This window comes from Monomorium pharaonis, chromosome 5, assembly GCF_013373865.1.
Source record: "Monomorium pharaonis isolate MP-MQ-018 chromosome 5, ASM1337386v2, whole genome shotgun sequence".
Taxonomy (NCBI): domain Eukaryota; kingdom Metazoa; phylum Arthropoda; class Insecta; order Hymenoptera; family Formicidae; genus Monomorium; species Monomorium pharaonis.
Genome location: NC_050471.1, coordinates 17,298,718 through 17,315,477, shown reverse-complemented (window position 1 = coordinate 17,315,477; position 16,760 = coordinate 17,298,718). Strand labels below are relative to the sequence as shown.

The 16,760-nt window shown below is 38.9% G+C and overlaps 1 protein-coding gene across 1 annotated transcript in view; it reads left to right on the top strand.

Moving 5' to 3' along the window:
• Nucleotides 1-11,163: 11,163 nt before the first annotated feature.
• LOC105835790 (28 kDa heat- and acid-stable phosphoprotein) overlaps nucleotides 11,164-16,760 on the top strand; it is a 58,332-nt gene continuing 52,735 nt past the window's right edge. The window contains exons 1-2 of the mRNA XM_036286653.1: nucleotides 11,164-11,324; nucleotides 11,445-11,542. Of these exons, the coding sequence (XP_036142546.1) occupies nucleotides 11,315-11,324; nucleotides 11,445-11,542 (108 nt within the window). The 5' untranslated portion in view covers nucleotides 11,164-11,314. The remainder of the gene's footprint in view (nucleotides 11,325-11,444; nucleotides 11,543-16,760) is intronic.

Genomic DNA, 16,760 nt, shown 5'->3' with positions numbered 1-16,760 from the left:
TGTAAAATATTATTTATTGTTAGTTCTAGATTAAGAAATACGGATTATACGGAAATAAATTTTGCAAGGTTGCAATATAATATTGCCACAATATTGTGCAATATCTGTTAGGAAATATTACATTTGTAATATTGCTACAATATTGCACAACATCTGCTAAGAAATATTACATTTGTAATATTGCTGCAATATTGTGCAACATTTGCTAGGGAATATTATATTTGTAATATTGCTACAATATTTCTGCAATATTGGTTATATTATGCACTATTGCAATATTTCTGCAACGTTGCAGCAATATTTCATGCTGTAGGGGTAGCTTGGCATTCTTCTAATTTTCCTGTCGTTTTTATATATCTTACAATATATAAAATTTTGTTTTCCTGCCAAGCTGTATATTATATTTCATCTTTTAGTGAATTAGGCCTACTGGGGAAACCACTTAAAAAAAAACGCATCAATAATAGTATCTCACGGGTGATGTGGAAAACTATTGTCAAAATTCTAATTTACATATTATGTTTTTACATATTGTTATACTACATAAAATAAATTAGTAATAAAAAAGTTAGTACTTTTTTGTTTATAAAAATAAAAATTATTTACTTAAAGTAATTTTAATGAATTTTGTGCAGGGCACTATTTCTTATACAGAGCTGCTCCTGAGACAAAGCGTACGAGCGAGATCGGCGGCTCGGCCGTCAAGGCCGCGCGCGGTAGTGGGGGCATAGGAGGCGGCGCGTTCGGGAATCGGCTCGAAAAGGGCAACTAGGCTCAAGCACTGACTTAGGGCGAGAGGGAGCTGATATTCGGGGTGAAGAGGTACTCCATGAACTTCGGTTGAATTCGGGTACGCTCGATAATATTCGACTAATATTCGACATATGACTGCAAGAGGGAGAGAGAGAGAGAGAGAGAGAGCGAGCGAGAAAGAGAGCGCGAGTGAGAGAGAATATGACTGCAAGAGGGAGAGAGAGAGCGGGAGAGAGAGAGCGCGAGCGAGTGAGCGACGGACGATATAATGCCGAACATAGTCGAATCGCGACGGAACTGATCGAAGTTCATGGACTCTTCCCTTACCGCAAAAATCAGCTACCCTTCTTCAAAAGGCTCTGTCTACGTTAGTCTATGGTAAAGACCTATAATAAAAGATTCGCCAATGACAAACACAATTTTGATTGGTCACTTAAGTCACGTGGTTTATTTGCCATTGCGTACCCACGCTGGGCGAGGAAGAGGGGAGAGTGCTTTGTGCTGAGCAGTATATCAGGAAGAACAAGAAAAATTAAATTTGCAGCTGCTATATGGCTGCGTACGACTTTGAGCAGGCTCGCATTGTTTACTTTTACTATCTCCACTACTTCAGACTCCAGCCCCCCAGCCCCCATCCAGTCTCCAGTATGGGTGCTTTCCATTTAATGACACAAGTCGACACAAGTGTCGTTCTATCTTTGTTACTCATTGAACATAAAAAAAGATAGAACAATGCTTGTGTCGACTTGTGTTACTAAATGGAAAGCACCCTATGGGTACAAGATGGCGGACAGGAGTTATGGTGGGGGAGGGGGTTATTGGTGCATCTTTTACATAGACCTTATAGATATGGACCGGCAATTGCCTACAGTTTGTGTATAGAAAACGGTGTCCAGAAGAGGTGCGAGAGAGAAACAGACTTTTTAGTACTTCTTTCTCTAAAGTTACCGGAAATAACTATCGCGCATGTCAGCACACATGCATACATATGTATATACATATATATACACACACATAAGTTAAAACACGTGACCAAAACGTATCCAATTATTGGATTTTAATGTATAATATGTACAAGCATGCGCGAAATATATTTCCGGACTCTTTAGAGAGAGAAGTATGGACATGGTTTCGCTTGGTATTGCCAGTCCATATCTATAAGGTGTATGATCTTTTATTTTCTAGACACAAACTGTAGGCAATTGCCTGTCCATATCTATGGCCGGTATTCATAGTCAAATCTTATTTCAAGATCGTCTCAAGCAATGTCTTAAGATGCTAATACGGCTCTGTGATTGGTTGATGGCATCTTAAGACAGTACTTAAGATGATCTTAAATATAAGACCCGACTATGGCCGGTATTCATAGTCAAATCTTATTTCAAGATCGTCTCAAGCAATGTCTTAAGATGCTAATACGGCTCTGTGATTGGTTGATGGCATCTTAAGACAGTACTTAAGATGATCTTAAATATAAGATTCGACTATGAATACCGGCCTATAAGGTCTATGGTTGTGCCAATGTGACGGAAGTCGCCATTTTCCGTTTCATAGCATGTAAAGGCGGCAAATTTCAAGTCTTATTCAAGTCTTATTTCAGTCTTATTTCAAGTCTTATTTCATTTTTTATCCATATTTTTCGACGTTCCAAAGCTTGTGGAAACATATGCATCATTGCACCTTTTTTTGATGTATTATACATTTACAAATCCCACACAGCACACTTTATTCTAGGGATGTCCCTGGGATGTCATTTTGGGATATCGCAATATCGTTGGATATCCGTGAACCGTCTGCGATATCCGAGGGATATCCAAGGGATGCACAAATGTCCACCGATTTGATATCCTGTAGATATCTCAAACGATATCCAGAGGATGTCCAAGGGATTTCCTGAGATATCGTAATATACCCTAGTAAAAAAATTTGTCAGAAATAAAAAAATTTTTTTCAGGATTTCTGATAAATGTTTCGATTTTTTATAATTGAAACGTTTCTCGGAAAAATTTTAAAAATAAAAAATTTTGATTAATTAAAAAAATTTTTGAATATTTTTAAGTATTTTTGAGAGTTTCTAAGAATTGAAAAAAACTTGAACAAAAAATAAAAAATTCTAATTATTTTTACGGCAATTTTGTAAGAGAAAGAAGACTATAATATAACATGTTTCAGCCAAGCCGTCGTACCTGTTAAAGCATGTTTAATAGTTTAATATCTCTATACCTGAAAAAACGGTCACCCATCCAAGGGTGCGTTCCGTTTCACGCATAGACCGCATGAGACGACAACGCATCGCATGAGCGCATGAGTCCGTTCCGTTTCTCTATGCGCAAAACCAAAATGGCTGTCGCGCATAGACATCGCATGAGCTGCCTCACCTCGAGAGCTGAGGCAGTTCATGCGTTCTCATGCGCTGTGTGGTGGGGCGCGGGAGACCATTCCCATGCGCGCATGAATTGCGCATGGAGTGAAACGGAACGATCTTCAAGTTTTCCATACGCTTCATGCGTGAAACGGAACGCACCCCTAGTGTCAACCCTCGCCGATGTCGCTTGACTTTGAAGACCGTACGCATTCTAACGCTTCGTGGTGATCCATAAACACTTCTTGTTTATGGATTCATATTTGTTATAGATCATTACAATAGATGTCAGAAGGATAAAACATGTATAGTTAACTTATATTTTTATAAATAAATATGAAGTTTTACCATTTTTTTACTTTTTTTACTATTTTTATATATGCGCGCAAAATAGTATGTAGACTAACACTAACTTATTAAAAAATCTGTTTTTGCTGTTTGTATAAAATAAAAAAATTTTTTTAATGTCATTTTTTATAATTTTTTAGTATATGTAGCATATTATTAATATGCCACATTGTTTCTATAAGTGTATTTTCTTTATGTTCTGACGTTTTAATCTACGTTTCTTAAAGATTTAATTTACGCTTCTGTCACTCTTTTGTTACATTATAATTAACTTTCTCTTTACACTTGATTTATGCTCCATTAATTGTAGAAATAAAAAAGATATGATGGGATATTATTTGGATGTAATAGGATATCGTAAGATATTAATGAATATCTTACAATATCTTTTAATATTTTAAGATATTTTTTTGAGATATCAAAATATATTAATAAGATATCATATGATATCTTAAGAAATTTTACGATATTTTAAGATATTTTTGTAGGATATCCCGGAAGCTACTCATTGAGATATCCGTGGGATCGCCTTCGTCTGTCTGGGATAATTTGGGATATCCTCAGGATAAAGTGTGCTATGTGGGATATATCCTTCTTTTATTCCACAGCATTTTCAATCACATTTATTTTATTTACAATTATATATCTATATGTACAAATATATATATATATATATATTTGTACATATAGATATATAATTGTAAATAAAATAACTGTGATTAAAAATGCTGTGGAATAAAGGAAGAGGATACATTTGTAAATGTAACCTTAAAAATGTTGAAAAACCTTAGCATTTTTGAGATTTGTTGGAATCAGAGGCTGCAGAGCCTTTGAGGACGGCCAGCGGGATAAAAAATATAACGGCGAGAATGTCGAGAACAAGCAGATCTTTATTGAATACACGCGAGTCAGGGAGGACACTCAGGGCGAGCAACGCGAGACCGGAAGAAGCAAAAGAAAAGACGAGAGGGAAGGGGGGGGGGCAAGGATATAATAGATTGCACAACTCAAGATTGCCACGGGTAGTCTTACAGCGCCATCGCGCGGTCGCGATTCGTCGTGAGTCTGTTCAGACGGAGCGTACATTAACACTCCCCCTCGAATCGTGCACCGAGATGGTTTCCGCGGGTCAACTGACGCATCCCGGTTCTCCAGAGGCAGCTAGCGTGCTTTTTCCTCGGTAGACCCTTGGTCATGAAGTCCGCGACCATTTCGGTGGTTGGAACATGCTTTATCTTCAAAACTCCGTCGCGAAGAGCGTCTCGAACGTAGTGATACTTCACGTCGATATGCTTGCTGCGTTGATGGAATACGGGGTTTCCGGCTAGTTTGATAGCGCCCAGGTTGTCCCCATACATAGTGATGTTGCTCAGGTCGTCGAACCCGAGCTCCTTTAGGAAACGTTGCAGGAATGTGGCCTCCTTCGCACCTTCGGTGAGTGCCATGTACTCGGCCTCGCACGTGGACAGGGCCACGGTCTTCTGCTTCTTCGAGTCCCAGCTAATGGCGGATCCGCTCAATAGAAACACGAACCCAGAGTGTGAACGTCGATCCACGGGGCAGTTTCCCCAGTTAGAATCCGTGTAGCCGATCACTGGTGCAGTGTTGGGGCGATACGTGAGGCCAACGTCGATGGTCCCCTTCAAATACCTCAGGACCCTTTTTGCGGCTTTCGAATGGGATTCGTCGAAGCAGTTGTTGAACTGTCCAAGGGAACTGGCCGCGAAGGCTAAGTCGGGTCTGGTAGTCGAGGCTAGGTATGTGAGACAACCCACGAGTTCCCGGTAGGGTATTTCACGTTTGTCTTCGGGGGATATTTCGGTCCCCTTTTCCAGCTTCATGCTCGGATCGAAGGGAGTGGATACCGGGTTACAGTTGTCCATTCCAAAGCGTTTGAGTATTTCGCTGATGTAGCCGCTCTGATTCAAGGTGATGGTATCTCCTTCTCGAAGAAATTCGATACCGAGGCACTGACGAATTTCTCCCGGCTTTTTTACGTCGAAATGTTCCGAGAGAGACTTGGCAATGCGTTTGATTTCTTCTTCGTTCCGTGATGCGATGATGATGTCATCGACGTACACCGCTATCAGCGTGACGTTCTCTCCCTTTCCGATGCGGTATAGACAAGGATCGGCATTCGTGGCGACGGCTCCACATCCCTTCAGGACCATGTCGAGTCGGGTGTGCCAGCTTCGTCCGGCCTGTCGGAGTCCGTAGAGTGCTTTTGTCAGTTTACAGACTTTGTTCCCGGAACTGAGCTCTTGAAGCATTTCCTTTGCCTTTCGTTGGATAACTTCATCCTTCTCCGATTCCGAGATAATCCTCGAAAGTTCGGCCAATTCCTTGGGCGGTTCCATTAGAATGTCTTCCTCTAGGTGTCCGTTAAGATACGCCGTAGTAACATCCAACTGATGAACTTTCATTTTGTAGCGGGCGGCCAGGCTAATCATCAAGCGGATAGAGCTCATACGCGCCACTGGGGCGAACGTCTCGTTGAAATGCACGCCGGGTCTCTGAGAGAATCCCTGAGCCACTAGCCTCGCCTTTCGCCGCTGAAGGGTCCCGTCGGGGTTGACTTTGTTCCTAAGCACCATTCGGCTCCCGATGACGGTTTGGCCGTTGACGCGATCAACCAACTTCCAAGTGTTGTTAGCGATGATCGATTTCAGTTCGTCAACCATTGCTGCTCGCCATTCATTGGCTTCGGAACTGGACATAGCCTCTTTCATCGGAATTTCGGACAAGCTTGCTACCTGCTCCTCCGACGACTCAGATTCTTCAGGGCGAAGATGGTACTCTTTCCGAGGTCTCCCCCTTTCGCCGGTTCTGATTTTTCTTGGTCTTCCTGGAGCTCTACGACGATTTGTGCCCTCATCCGGAAGCGGTTCGTTCTGGTCTTCCTGAGACTCCTCCTCAGAGCTATCAACTGATTCTACGTCTTCCTCGGGCGCTTCAACTAGTGGTTCTTCGACAGTTTCGACTGAAGGATGCACTGTGATGTTCGGAAGTACCACCTCCACAACATGTGGGTCGTGATCGTGACTTAGGGTTACGTCGTCTGAGTCGTGACTCGTAACTTCCGGGCGGAAATCCTCATCAATTCCCTTTCTAGGTTTGGTGTGTAGAAACTTCACGTCCCTTGACACGACGACTTTCTCTTCGTCCGGGATCCATATTCTGTAGCCTTTAGAGGTGGTTGAGTATCCGATGAGGATTCCGTTAAGACCGCGTGAGTCGAACTTTCCAACATTCGGCCCGTTGTTGCGGATAAATACGCGTTGCCCGAACTCCCTGAAGTAGCCGACGTCAGGAATCCTGCCCGACAACATCTCGAACGGCGTTCTACCATCCAATGATTTCGATGGGCAGCGGTTACGGATATGATTCGCCGTGTTGGCGGCTTCGGCCCAAAAACGTGCGGGTAGGCCGGACTGTAGAAGGAGACACCTGGTCATCTCCATCAGAGTTCGATTTCGTCTCTCGGCTACGCCATTCTGCTGGGGGCTGTACGGGACAGTCAGCTTTCTTATTATTCCGCGCTCCTTCAAGAATTCATCGATGGCCGTATTGACGAATTCTTTTCCATTGTCGGATTGAATGCATTTCACTCGTTTGCCGGTTTGGTTCTCAATCATTGCGACAAAGTTCTGAAGCGCCTGAAAAACATCGGATTTATATTTCAAAAAATAGACGTGCCCCCATTTAGAATAGTCGTCGACGAATTGTAAAATATACTTAGCTCCGCCAATGGAGGCGACCCTCATCGGGCCGCAGAGGTCGGTGTGCACCAGGTCCAGCATCCCCGTTGATCTGTCGGATTTCACAGGAAACGGGCTTCTTGCCGTCTTGCCTTTCAAGCAGATGTCACACTCGCTGCTCAAAGGATCTTCCAATTGCGCGCCGTTGACTCGGCCTCGACGAATGGCTTCTTGGAGATCCCTGGGGTTCAAATGGCCGAACCTTCGATGCCAGTCCGTTTTCGGTGAGGTCGATTCACTAGAGTTCCCTTCCTCGGCGATAGCAACTTTGTCGACTGCTTCCTCAACGACATACAGCCCGTTTACCTTGTTGGCAATTAACTTCACTTTGCCTTCTTTGTCTAGCACGAGCCCTTCGCAGTCGTCGAACACTACCTTGAAACCGTGTTCGGTGATCTTGGAGACCGACAGGAGGTTTGTACGCAGGTCCGGAACTAACTGCGTATTCTCAAGTTGAATCAATTTTGGTTCTCCGTGGATGTTGACGTTCATGCGAACCGCGCCTTTTCCTTTAATCTGGATTGAATCCTTGCTTGCAAGATGCAGTCTATCTTCCTTGACGCCCATGCTCGCATCAAACTTGTGTGCTTCGTTACAGAAGTGCGAAGTCGCTCCGCTATCCAAACACCACTTACTGGTTTCGGCCATTCCGGCGAAGTAAGCCTCCGACGTGAGCATCGTTGCGTCCGCCGATGTATTCTGTGCGATCTGCGGATCTTTCTTCTGGCCTTTGCAGTCGGCGGCTTTGTGTCCCACGATCTTGCACTTGTGACACTTGAATTTAAATGCACCGCTATTCGAACCTTCGGTCGCGTCCTTGGGTTTCCTTTGTGGCTTTCGGAAAGGTTTCTTCGCGTACAAGGCGTTCGGTACGTGTCCACTCGCGATGCCCCTTCTCGCGTCCGCTTCTTCAGTGATTTTCACTCGAAGTATATCCAAGGTCGGTAACATGTCTCGTGTTTCGATCGCGCATCGAAAATTGTCGAATTCGCTCGACAGACTAATCAACAGCATGGTCGAGAGCAAGTCTGCATCGATGTCGACTCCTATCTCGTTGATTTTATCTACGGTATCGAAAAATAGATTAAGGTGTGTGCGCACGTCGCTGTTACCTTGCATTTTGAGCGTGGTTAGTTGTCTCAAGAGGGCTGCTTTTCTCGCCGGTCCCTTTGACTGATACGTATCTTTAAGTTTCAGCCACACTTCACGGGATGTGCTGCACCCTTTGATCTGCTTCAACTCACTCGAGCTGATCGACAACACGATTTCCGAACGCGCCTTCGCGTCGTTCTGCTCCCACGCTCGCGCCGCGCTTGCTGATGCCGCACTATCGCCTGTCTCGGGTTTCACGGCCGTTCCGTTGACGTACTGCCACAAATCGCTTTTCACGAGCAATGCTTCCATGAACATCTTCCAAGTGTCGTAATTTTCCTTGTTCAAGGATTCGATTCTCGTCACTTGCGCCATGTTGCTTTTCAACGTACGTATACCAGAACTTTCGACGACCGTTTCTTCGACTGACAATGGCGTCGCATGCGAGGCGGAAATATGTCGAGGTTACCGTTTGCTTTTCTTGACGACAAGTCGGGCTGGGCCCATAACCTGTTGGAATCAGAGGCTGCAGAGCCTTTGAGGACGGCCAGCGGGATAAAAAATATAACGGCGAGAATGTCGAGAACAAGCAGATCTTTATTGAATACACGCGAGTCAGGGAGGACACTCAGGGCGAGCAACGCGAGACCGGAAGAAGCAAAAGAAAAGACGAGAGGGAAGGGGGGGGGGGCAAGGATATAATAGATTGCACAACTCAAGATTGCCACGGGTAGTCTTACAGCGCCATCGCGCGGTCGCGATTCGTCGTGAGTCTGTTCAGACGGAGCGTACATTAACAAGATTACATTTACAAATATATCCTTCTTTTATTCCACAGCATTTTCAATCACATTTATTTTATTTACAATTATATTACAATTTTAATAGTATAATTAATCTTCAATATAAACACTTTGCTTTATATATGGATACACTAAATACCATAGACTAACATAGACGGAGCCTTTCGAAGAGGGGTAGCTGATTTTTGCAGTAAGGGGAGAGGCTAGGAACTTCGGTCAGTTCCGTCGCAATTCGATTATGTACAGCATTATATCGTCCGTCGCTCACTCGCTCGCGCTTTCTCTCTCTCTCGCTCTTTTTCTCCCTCTGCAGTCATATTCTCTCTCGCTCGCGCTCTCTTTCTCTCTCTTTCTTGCTCTCCCTCTCTCTCCCTCTTGCAGTCATATGTCGAATTATTAGTCAAATATTATCGAGCGTACCCGAATTCAACCGAAGTTCCTAGGCTACTTCTTCACCCCTAAAGACCTATAATCAAAGATGCGCCAATGGCGCCCCACCATGACTGCTATCCACCATCTTGTACCCATACGGTAACTGAATGGGGGCTGGGGCCGGGGTCTGGGTCTGGGGCTGGGGTCTGGAGTAGTGGAGATAGTAAACAATGCGAGTTTGCTCCAAGTTGTACGCAGCCATATAACCCCAGCAAACACAAAGTTACATGTAACGTGCCTGTTAGTTATAATTTCCCACTCAACAATGTAATTGTAATATAACACGTGTTATATTACAATTACATTGTTGAGTGAGAAATTATAACTAACAGGCACGTTACATGTAACTTTGTGTTTGCTGGGAACAGATGCAAATTTAATTTTTCTTGTTCTTCCTGAGTGTATCGTCAAAATATAGTGACCCTCGAGAGTGCAGAGATTGAATTACTTTATAATTTCTGACACATATTTCTTTAACCTATACTGCTCAACACAGAGCACTCTCCCCTCTTCCTCGCCCAGCGTGGGTACGCAATGGCGGATAAACCATGTGACTCAAGTGACCAATCAAAATTGTGTTTGCCATTGGCGAATCTTTGATTATAGGTCTGTTCGCGTCACATGCCCCAACATGCTCCTATTCACCCCAACGCACTCCAATACGTTGATTCCGATGACGCCAACCTATTAGAATGCGTTGGAGTGAGTAGGAGCATGTCGGAGCATGGCGACGCGAACAAACCATATAGGTCTTTATTCACCCCGAATATCAGCCCCCTCTCGCCGTAAGTGATAGGTAATGCTCCGTCTACGTTAGTCTATGATCTAGCCTAATGCTCCGTCTACGTTAGTCTATGTTTTGGCCACAAAATGGCCGGGACCAATACGATGTATCAATTTCACCTTCCCCTTACTACCTACTCACTCACTCTTCTTGGGTGCGTTCGGGGAGACGCTATTAGCGCACCAGCATTAGTCCATCTTCATTACTCATTAAAAGTAGAACAAGGATAAACTGATGCTGATAGCGCTAATAGCGTCTCCCCGAACGCACCCCTCGTATAACAAACACTACACATACACCTTATGACTCCAAAAATGGCGCTTATGCGATAACCTTCCTTCCCCTCCCGTCGTTTATCTAAGGCCTGGGGCTCTATTCTTGAATTCATTCGCAAGAGAAACGTATTCGCAAATTCTGATCTTACAGAAAAGTTGGAAATTTATTGGCTATCGTATGGCTATTAACCAATAAACTTACAACTTTCTGTTAGAGCGAGTATTTGCGTATACGTTTCTCTTGCGAATGACTTCAAGAATCGACCTTGAGGTCTGTTCGCGTCACATGCCCCAACATGCTCCTATTCACCCCAACGCACTCCAATACGTTGATTCCGATGACGCCAACCTATTAGAATGCGTTGGAGTGAGTAGGATCATGTCGGGGCATGGCGACGCGAACAAACCATTGAATTCATTCGCAAGAAAACGTATGCGCAAATACCCGCTCTAACAGAAAAGTTGCAAGTTTATTGGTTAAAAGCCATACGATAGCCAATAAATTTTTAACTTTTCTGTAAGAACAGAATTTGCGAATACGTTTCTCTTGCAAATGAATTCAAGAATCGAGCCCCAGATAGCGTTAATAGTGTCTCCCCGAACGTACTTATAGTAAGACGGTTCATGTGTTTGCGACAGTTTTTAGTGTTTATTTCTCTGATAATATTTGATTATCACTACAATTTGCGCTACAATTTCGAATTAAAATGCCACGAGGTGAGTTTTACTTTTTCACATAAGTGCTCAGTTTTTAATTACTATCTTTCGACATTTATGTTATGTCCAACATTTCCTCGACGACATTCTCTGTTATTAATTGTTTTGTTTATTATACAGGAAAATTTGTGAATCACAAAGGCAGGAACCGACATTTTACAAATCCAGAGGAGTTGGAAGAGCAACGGCGTCAGGAGGAGAAAAAACAACAGTGGAGAGTTGGTATTTCTAGGTTAACTAACGTATTGGCCTTTTTCTTTCTCTCTTTTTGTGTATATATATATATATATATATATATATATATATATATATATATGTAATCAAAAGATTAAGTTAACCATTAACGTAAAAATTAATTAATACACGTTTTTTCGCTAGCTTGTGATTAAATAAACTAAAGATTATGTATCTGTATATGCATAATCTTTAATTTATTTAACTATAAGTTTATGGTATATATTAATTTTTAATTATAGTTTGGCTAACCCTATATTAGTTGTTTTTTATTTATAGTAAAATGATACTGAATTATTTAATAATGTAGATATTTTATGTTTGAATATTGATGTCATTTAATGATTTAAAGAAATGCACAAATAAGAATATTCTCAGTAAACCTAACCTAACTACAAATTATGTTGCATTATAAATTATCATAATTATTGTGAATTTATTTTTAATTACTAAAGATAATAACTAAAGATATACTAAAGATAACTACTTTTACTGTTTCCAATGTGTTATGCCATCAATTGATCGTTAATCCTCAGATGTATCTCCTCTTTTTCGTTTTAGGATTTTCTTGATGTTCTTAAAATTACGATAATGCAGAACAACTATTTTGATGTATGTCAACCAACCTTCAATATTTGTACTTATCTGCTTATTTTGATGGCAAAATTCATGCAATACATAACCTCACTTTTAATAAGCTAACAAAACTCATTTAAAGTACATGGTCTTTAACAGATTGTAAGCAGAAACTCAATTGATTTTAAAATTACTCAAAGAATATGCTTTCAACTGAGTTTTGATGTCAAGTAAGAATTATTTAAATTTTAGTGCAAATGGAAAGCAATTATTATGAAAATAAATCATAGTAAAGCTGTTTAGCTCGTATTATTCATGAATATACAATTTAGTCTCTCTAATAATTTTAACTAATAAAAGAAACTATTTGAGAAATATCTTATCCTTAGATTATCTTATTCTAGCATTATATAATCTAACGTTATAAGTTATATTAATTGTGACATTAAGATTTATATACAAAATGCATCTGTAAAGAAAGATGGCATAAATCAAAGATATATCCAAATGTTTACAAAAGAGAAAACGGTTGTGTAATTTAAATTAATTATTCATATTGCTGTAATAAACATAAGTAACTTCTTATGGTACATCATAAGATCTCACAGCTATATTGTAGTAACATTGCAATTACAATGCAATGCTTTAGAAACCGTTAAAATATAGATATGATATATGATTATTGATAATTGTAAACATAACATTATTATAACAATAAGTTAATAATGTTAGTATTATTTTAAGTAGATTGTGAAAAACTGATCAGATTTTATATATTAGTTATAGTTTTAAAGACTCGGAAAAAAACGTTCTTTCCAAGAATTTTTTCAGTTTCTTTCCCAAAGGTAGAAAAATTTATTTAGAAAAAAAAATATATATATATTTGTAAAATCTTCCACATTTACTTCTGTCATTCTAAACAACTAAGAAAATGGTCCATGTAAAGAGACTAAGGTTGGTCTGTCATAAAGTTTTCGTTTTTAAAGTATTTTTAGTTTAAAATAATGTTAAGTATAAAGGGAACATAAAACAAACTACATAATAGAAAATATAATTAATATATCTTTCTATATATGATATAGAAGATAACACAGACGCGTGCTTCGCGCGTGCTAGTTAACTTTTTATTTTTTACTTTTTAAAAGTAAATTGCAACGACAATTGTACAGATTTATACAAATTTGATAGCTGTCAAAATTCAATTATAATAATAGTAACACAATGTAAGCGCAGCAAGAGACCAATTAACATCACGGAAAACTGTCAACAATAAAATCTTACACTTTTCAAAAAGAGGATAATATAAATGTTTTTGAACATATGTTTGAGGACATTTTCTGATTTATCAACATACAAGAGCCTATAAACAAATTTATACAAGAATTTTATATTGCATTTTAGTATGAATATATTACAATTCCTATATAACACAGAAACATCACAAAAGTATTTTGTTGTAAGATTATAATACTGCAAAATGTTGCTACGGTATTGCATCAATTGTAAAACATCTGCTTTTAGAAATATTGTAATGCAATAATATTACAATAATATTACGATTTTTGATGTTTTTAATAATATTTCAATGCACACAATTATATTAACACGTGACACATAATTTCTAGGAATATTATGTTCCTGAATTAATTTTTACATAAAAGAAAAAATTTTACTGTTCAATTGTACTGTTTCTTTAGAGAATTATATTATTAACTCTTCGCATACATACTTGGTGATTATCATCTATAAATAAAAATTCAGCGCTCTGTACCTTTTAAATACCGTAATAAATGGAAAAAAACTCAAAAACTGCAAAAATTAGAAAAATTTCTTTTAATTTTTGAAATATATTTTTTTTAATATACAATTTCTTAAAATTGTATACTGAAAGTATATAAATACGTTCTAACATTAAAGTTAATTCATAAATTTTTTTACAATTTTAGCATTTTTTTTTAAAGATACAGCTGTTTGAAAATTGCCATGGATGGCAACCACTTAGTGTGGTGGAAAGTTTGTATGGAAAGGTTGAAAAAATAAACGTATATGCAAAGGGTTAAATTGTAGGTGAAAAATCTTATGATGCTGTATCTTTTACTTTATCTTGTGTTTTTTTAAATACAAGTAATTTTTTAAAATTAATTAGAAGTAAAATTTCACTGCGTCTATTTGTTAATGATGATACTACTCGCGGCTGCAATGAAGCATACAACATTATTTTGTAATTTTTTGAAACGTTGCAACATTGTTGATATAATATTACGAAAAAATCTTTTTGCTACCAGTGCATGAAAAATGGTTCTTCTATTACTTCACACAAAAGAACCAATATTTCGACGCACAGGTAACAAAAAATATTGTATGCGACATGTGCAGATCGGCATGCCGGCCAGTGTGGCCTGAGCCGAAGTGGGCCATATTCTGTACTTACGGGCAATTAGCCGATTTACCGCACTGCATAAATATCTATTCTAACATTGCACTGTAATATGCAATGTTGCAACCTATCTGCGAATTTTTGTTGTATAGTCACATGAAGCTATTTTTGAAAATGCTTAAGCGTAACCATTTCTGTAATTAATTTAAAGTTTTTTAAATTAAAACATAATTTAATTTGTGACTTTAAAAGAAATTAAGATTAAAAGGCTCACAATGATTAACAATCAAATACTAAAAAAATAGAGGCGGAAGAACAGTACAAAATTTTGGTCAGTTATCAGATCATTATCAATATTAATTTGGTCGCTTATAATAAATACATGTTAATGAATGTAGTAGCTAATTATAAAAAATTATGTAAAGATGAGATATCATGATTTCTGAATCGACATATTGTGGAAGTTACTGGTTGTTTGAACTTGAAATAGTCGTTACTCTTGTAAAACATTCCAATACTTGAGAGAAGAAATCAAATTATGTATTCGGGTTAAGTCTTCGGCACATGATACGATTTTTCATGCTAGATCGCATACGAGGCATCTTAATACGTGTCCTGATTGGCTCGGATGATTATGTCACCAATCGTAACCCGTAAATGAGGATACGTAGTAAAACGCCTTGTATGCGATCTAGCATGAAAAATCGTATCGTGTGTCGAAGGCTTTAATCACAATTATAAAGAGAGGGAATTTTAAATCTTTATTTATATAATATTGTACACGTAACTTGTGATTTGAAAATGACCCGTTCGTTACTTCTTTTTTATATCAAAAAAGTCCAATTTTTGGAAAGTCAATATAATGATTCGGGCTCAGTCTACAATGAATATAACGTCAGATGGGAGATAAAAAAAAAAGAAGAAGATAGTTGAATTGTCTCGGACAGAAGCCCGAAAATGAGTGATTTATAATTTTATATTTATAACAAAGTTTTAATATTAACCTGTTTCGGCCCAGAACGACCAAAGATTTATTTTCTTTTTATCCTACAAGTCCTTCGAGAAAAAATCGATGGATCTCACAAGGGAACTGTCGGAAGTGTCGATTTTAATGAGCTTTGGATATGTCGTAGAACAAAAAAATATTAGACCCATTTTTTTAGCTGCGTATCTTGACGTTTAGGGGTTGAAACCATTCTTCGGAAATAACGCATTTTTTTCGTTTTTAACGAATATTTTTGAAAATATAAGAGTTATGAAAAAATGTTCTATACGAAAATTTTATGGCATTTTATACTTTTTATAATGGTATACTTATATTTTTCAAAAAAATTAAATTTTTTATTTTACCCCTATCCCTTTTTTGCAAAATTGTGAAAATTTTGTAAGAACAAAAATTAATTTATATCCATTCATATATAATAATATATGGGTTCCACCATTCCCAATTATTGGTAAAACGAAATGATAATTTCGTGTTATAGGTGCCGCGCTAGGAATAGTGTTGCGTTATTTCTTTAGTCGCGTCAGATTTAATAAATGCCTCTTCTGCGTATATTTTTATACTAGAACATAAAAACGGATTAATCTTAATTGCATAATACTCAATGTATTGCACGATATGAAGCATAAATGCATATACAACAAAAGTAACATATGTACATATGTGTACGGTATTGTAAGAATTGCAACGCTGTGATGAATAATATTAGAATAGAGATTATTTTATCTCTGCAGGCACAGTTATATTTAAAAAATATATTTGAGGTGGCATTTCCACAAAGATTAATCAGTTTAATTCCATGTCAACTGGAACAGAGATGTGCCCAAAATTTAATGCAATAGAAAGAAACGAATTTGGCTCAAATTAATTGTATTTTCATGTACTTTTGAATGCAATATGGTGTTGTTAAAAAATTTAATATGGCGCCCATATATCCCCTGAAATGTCAAGCCTCATACAAAAAATAGCCACGCCCAAAATTTAACGCAATAGAAAGGACACGTTTGGACACGTAATGATTGGACACGGCTCGATTGGACACGCACGATTGGACACGGCACGATTGAACACCGCACGATTGAATACCGCATTATTGGACACACACACACACACACACACACACGCACACGCACACGCACACGCACACGCACACGCACACGCACACGCACACGCACACGCACACGCACACGCACACGCACACGCACACGCACACGCACACACACACACACACACACACACACACACA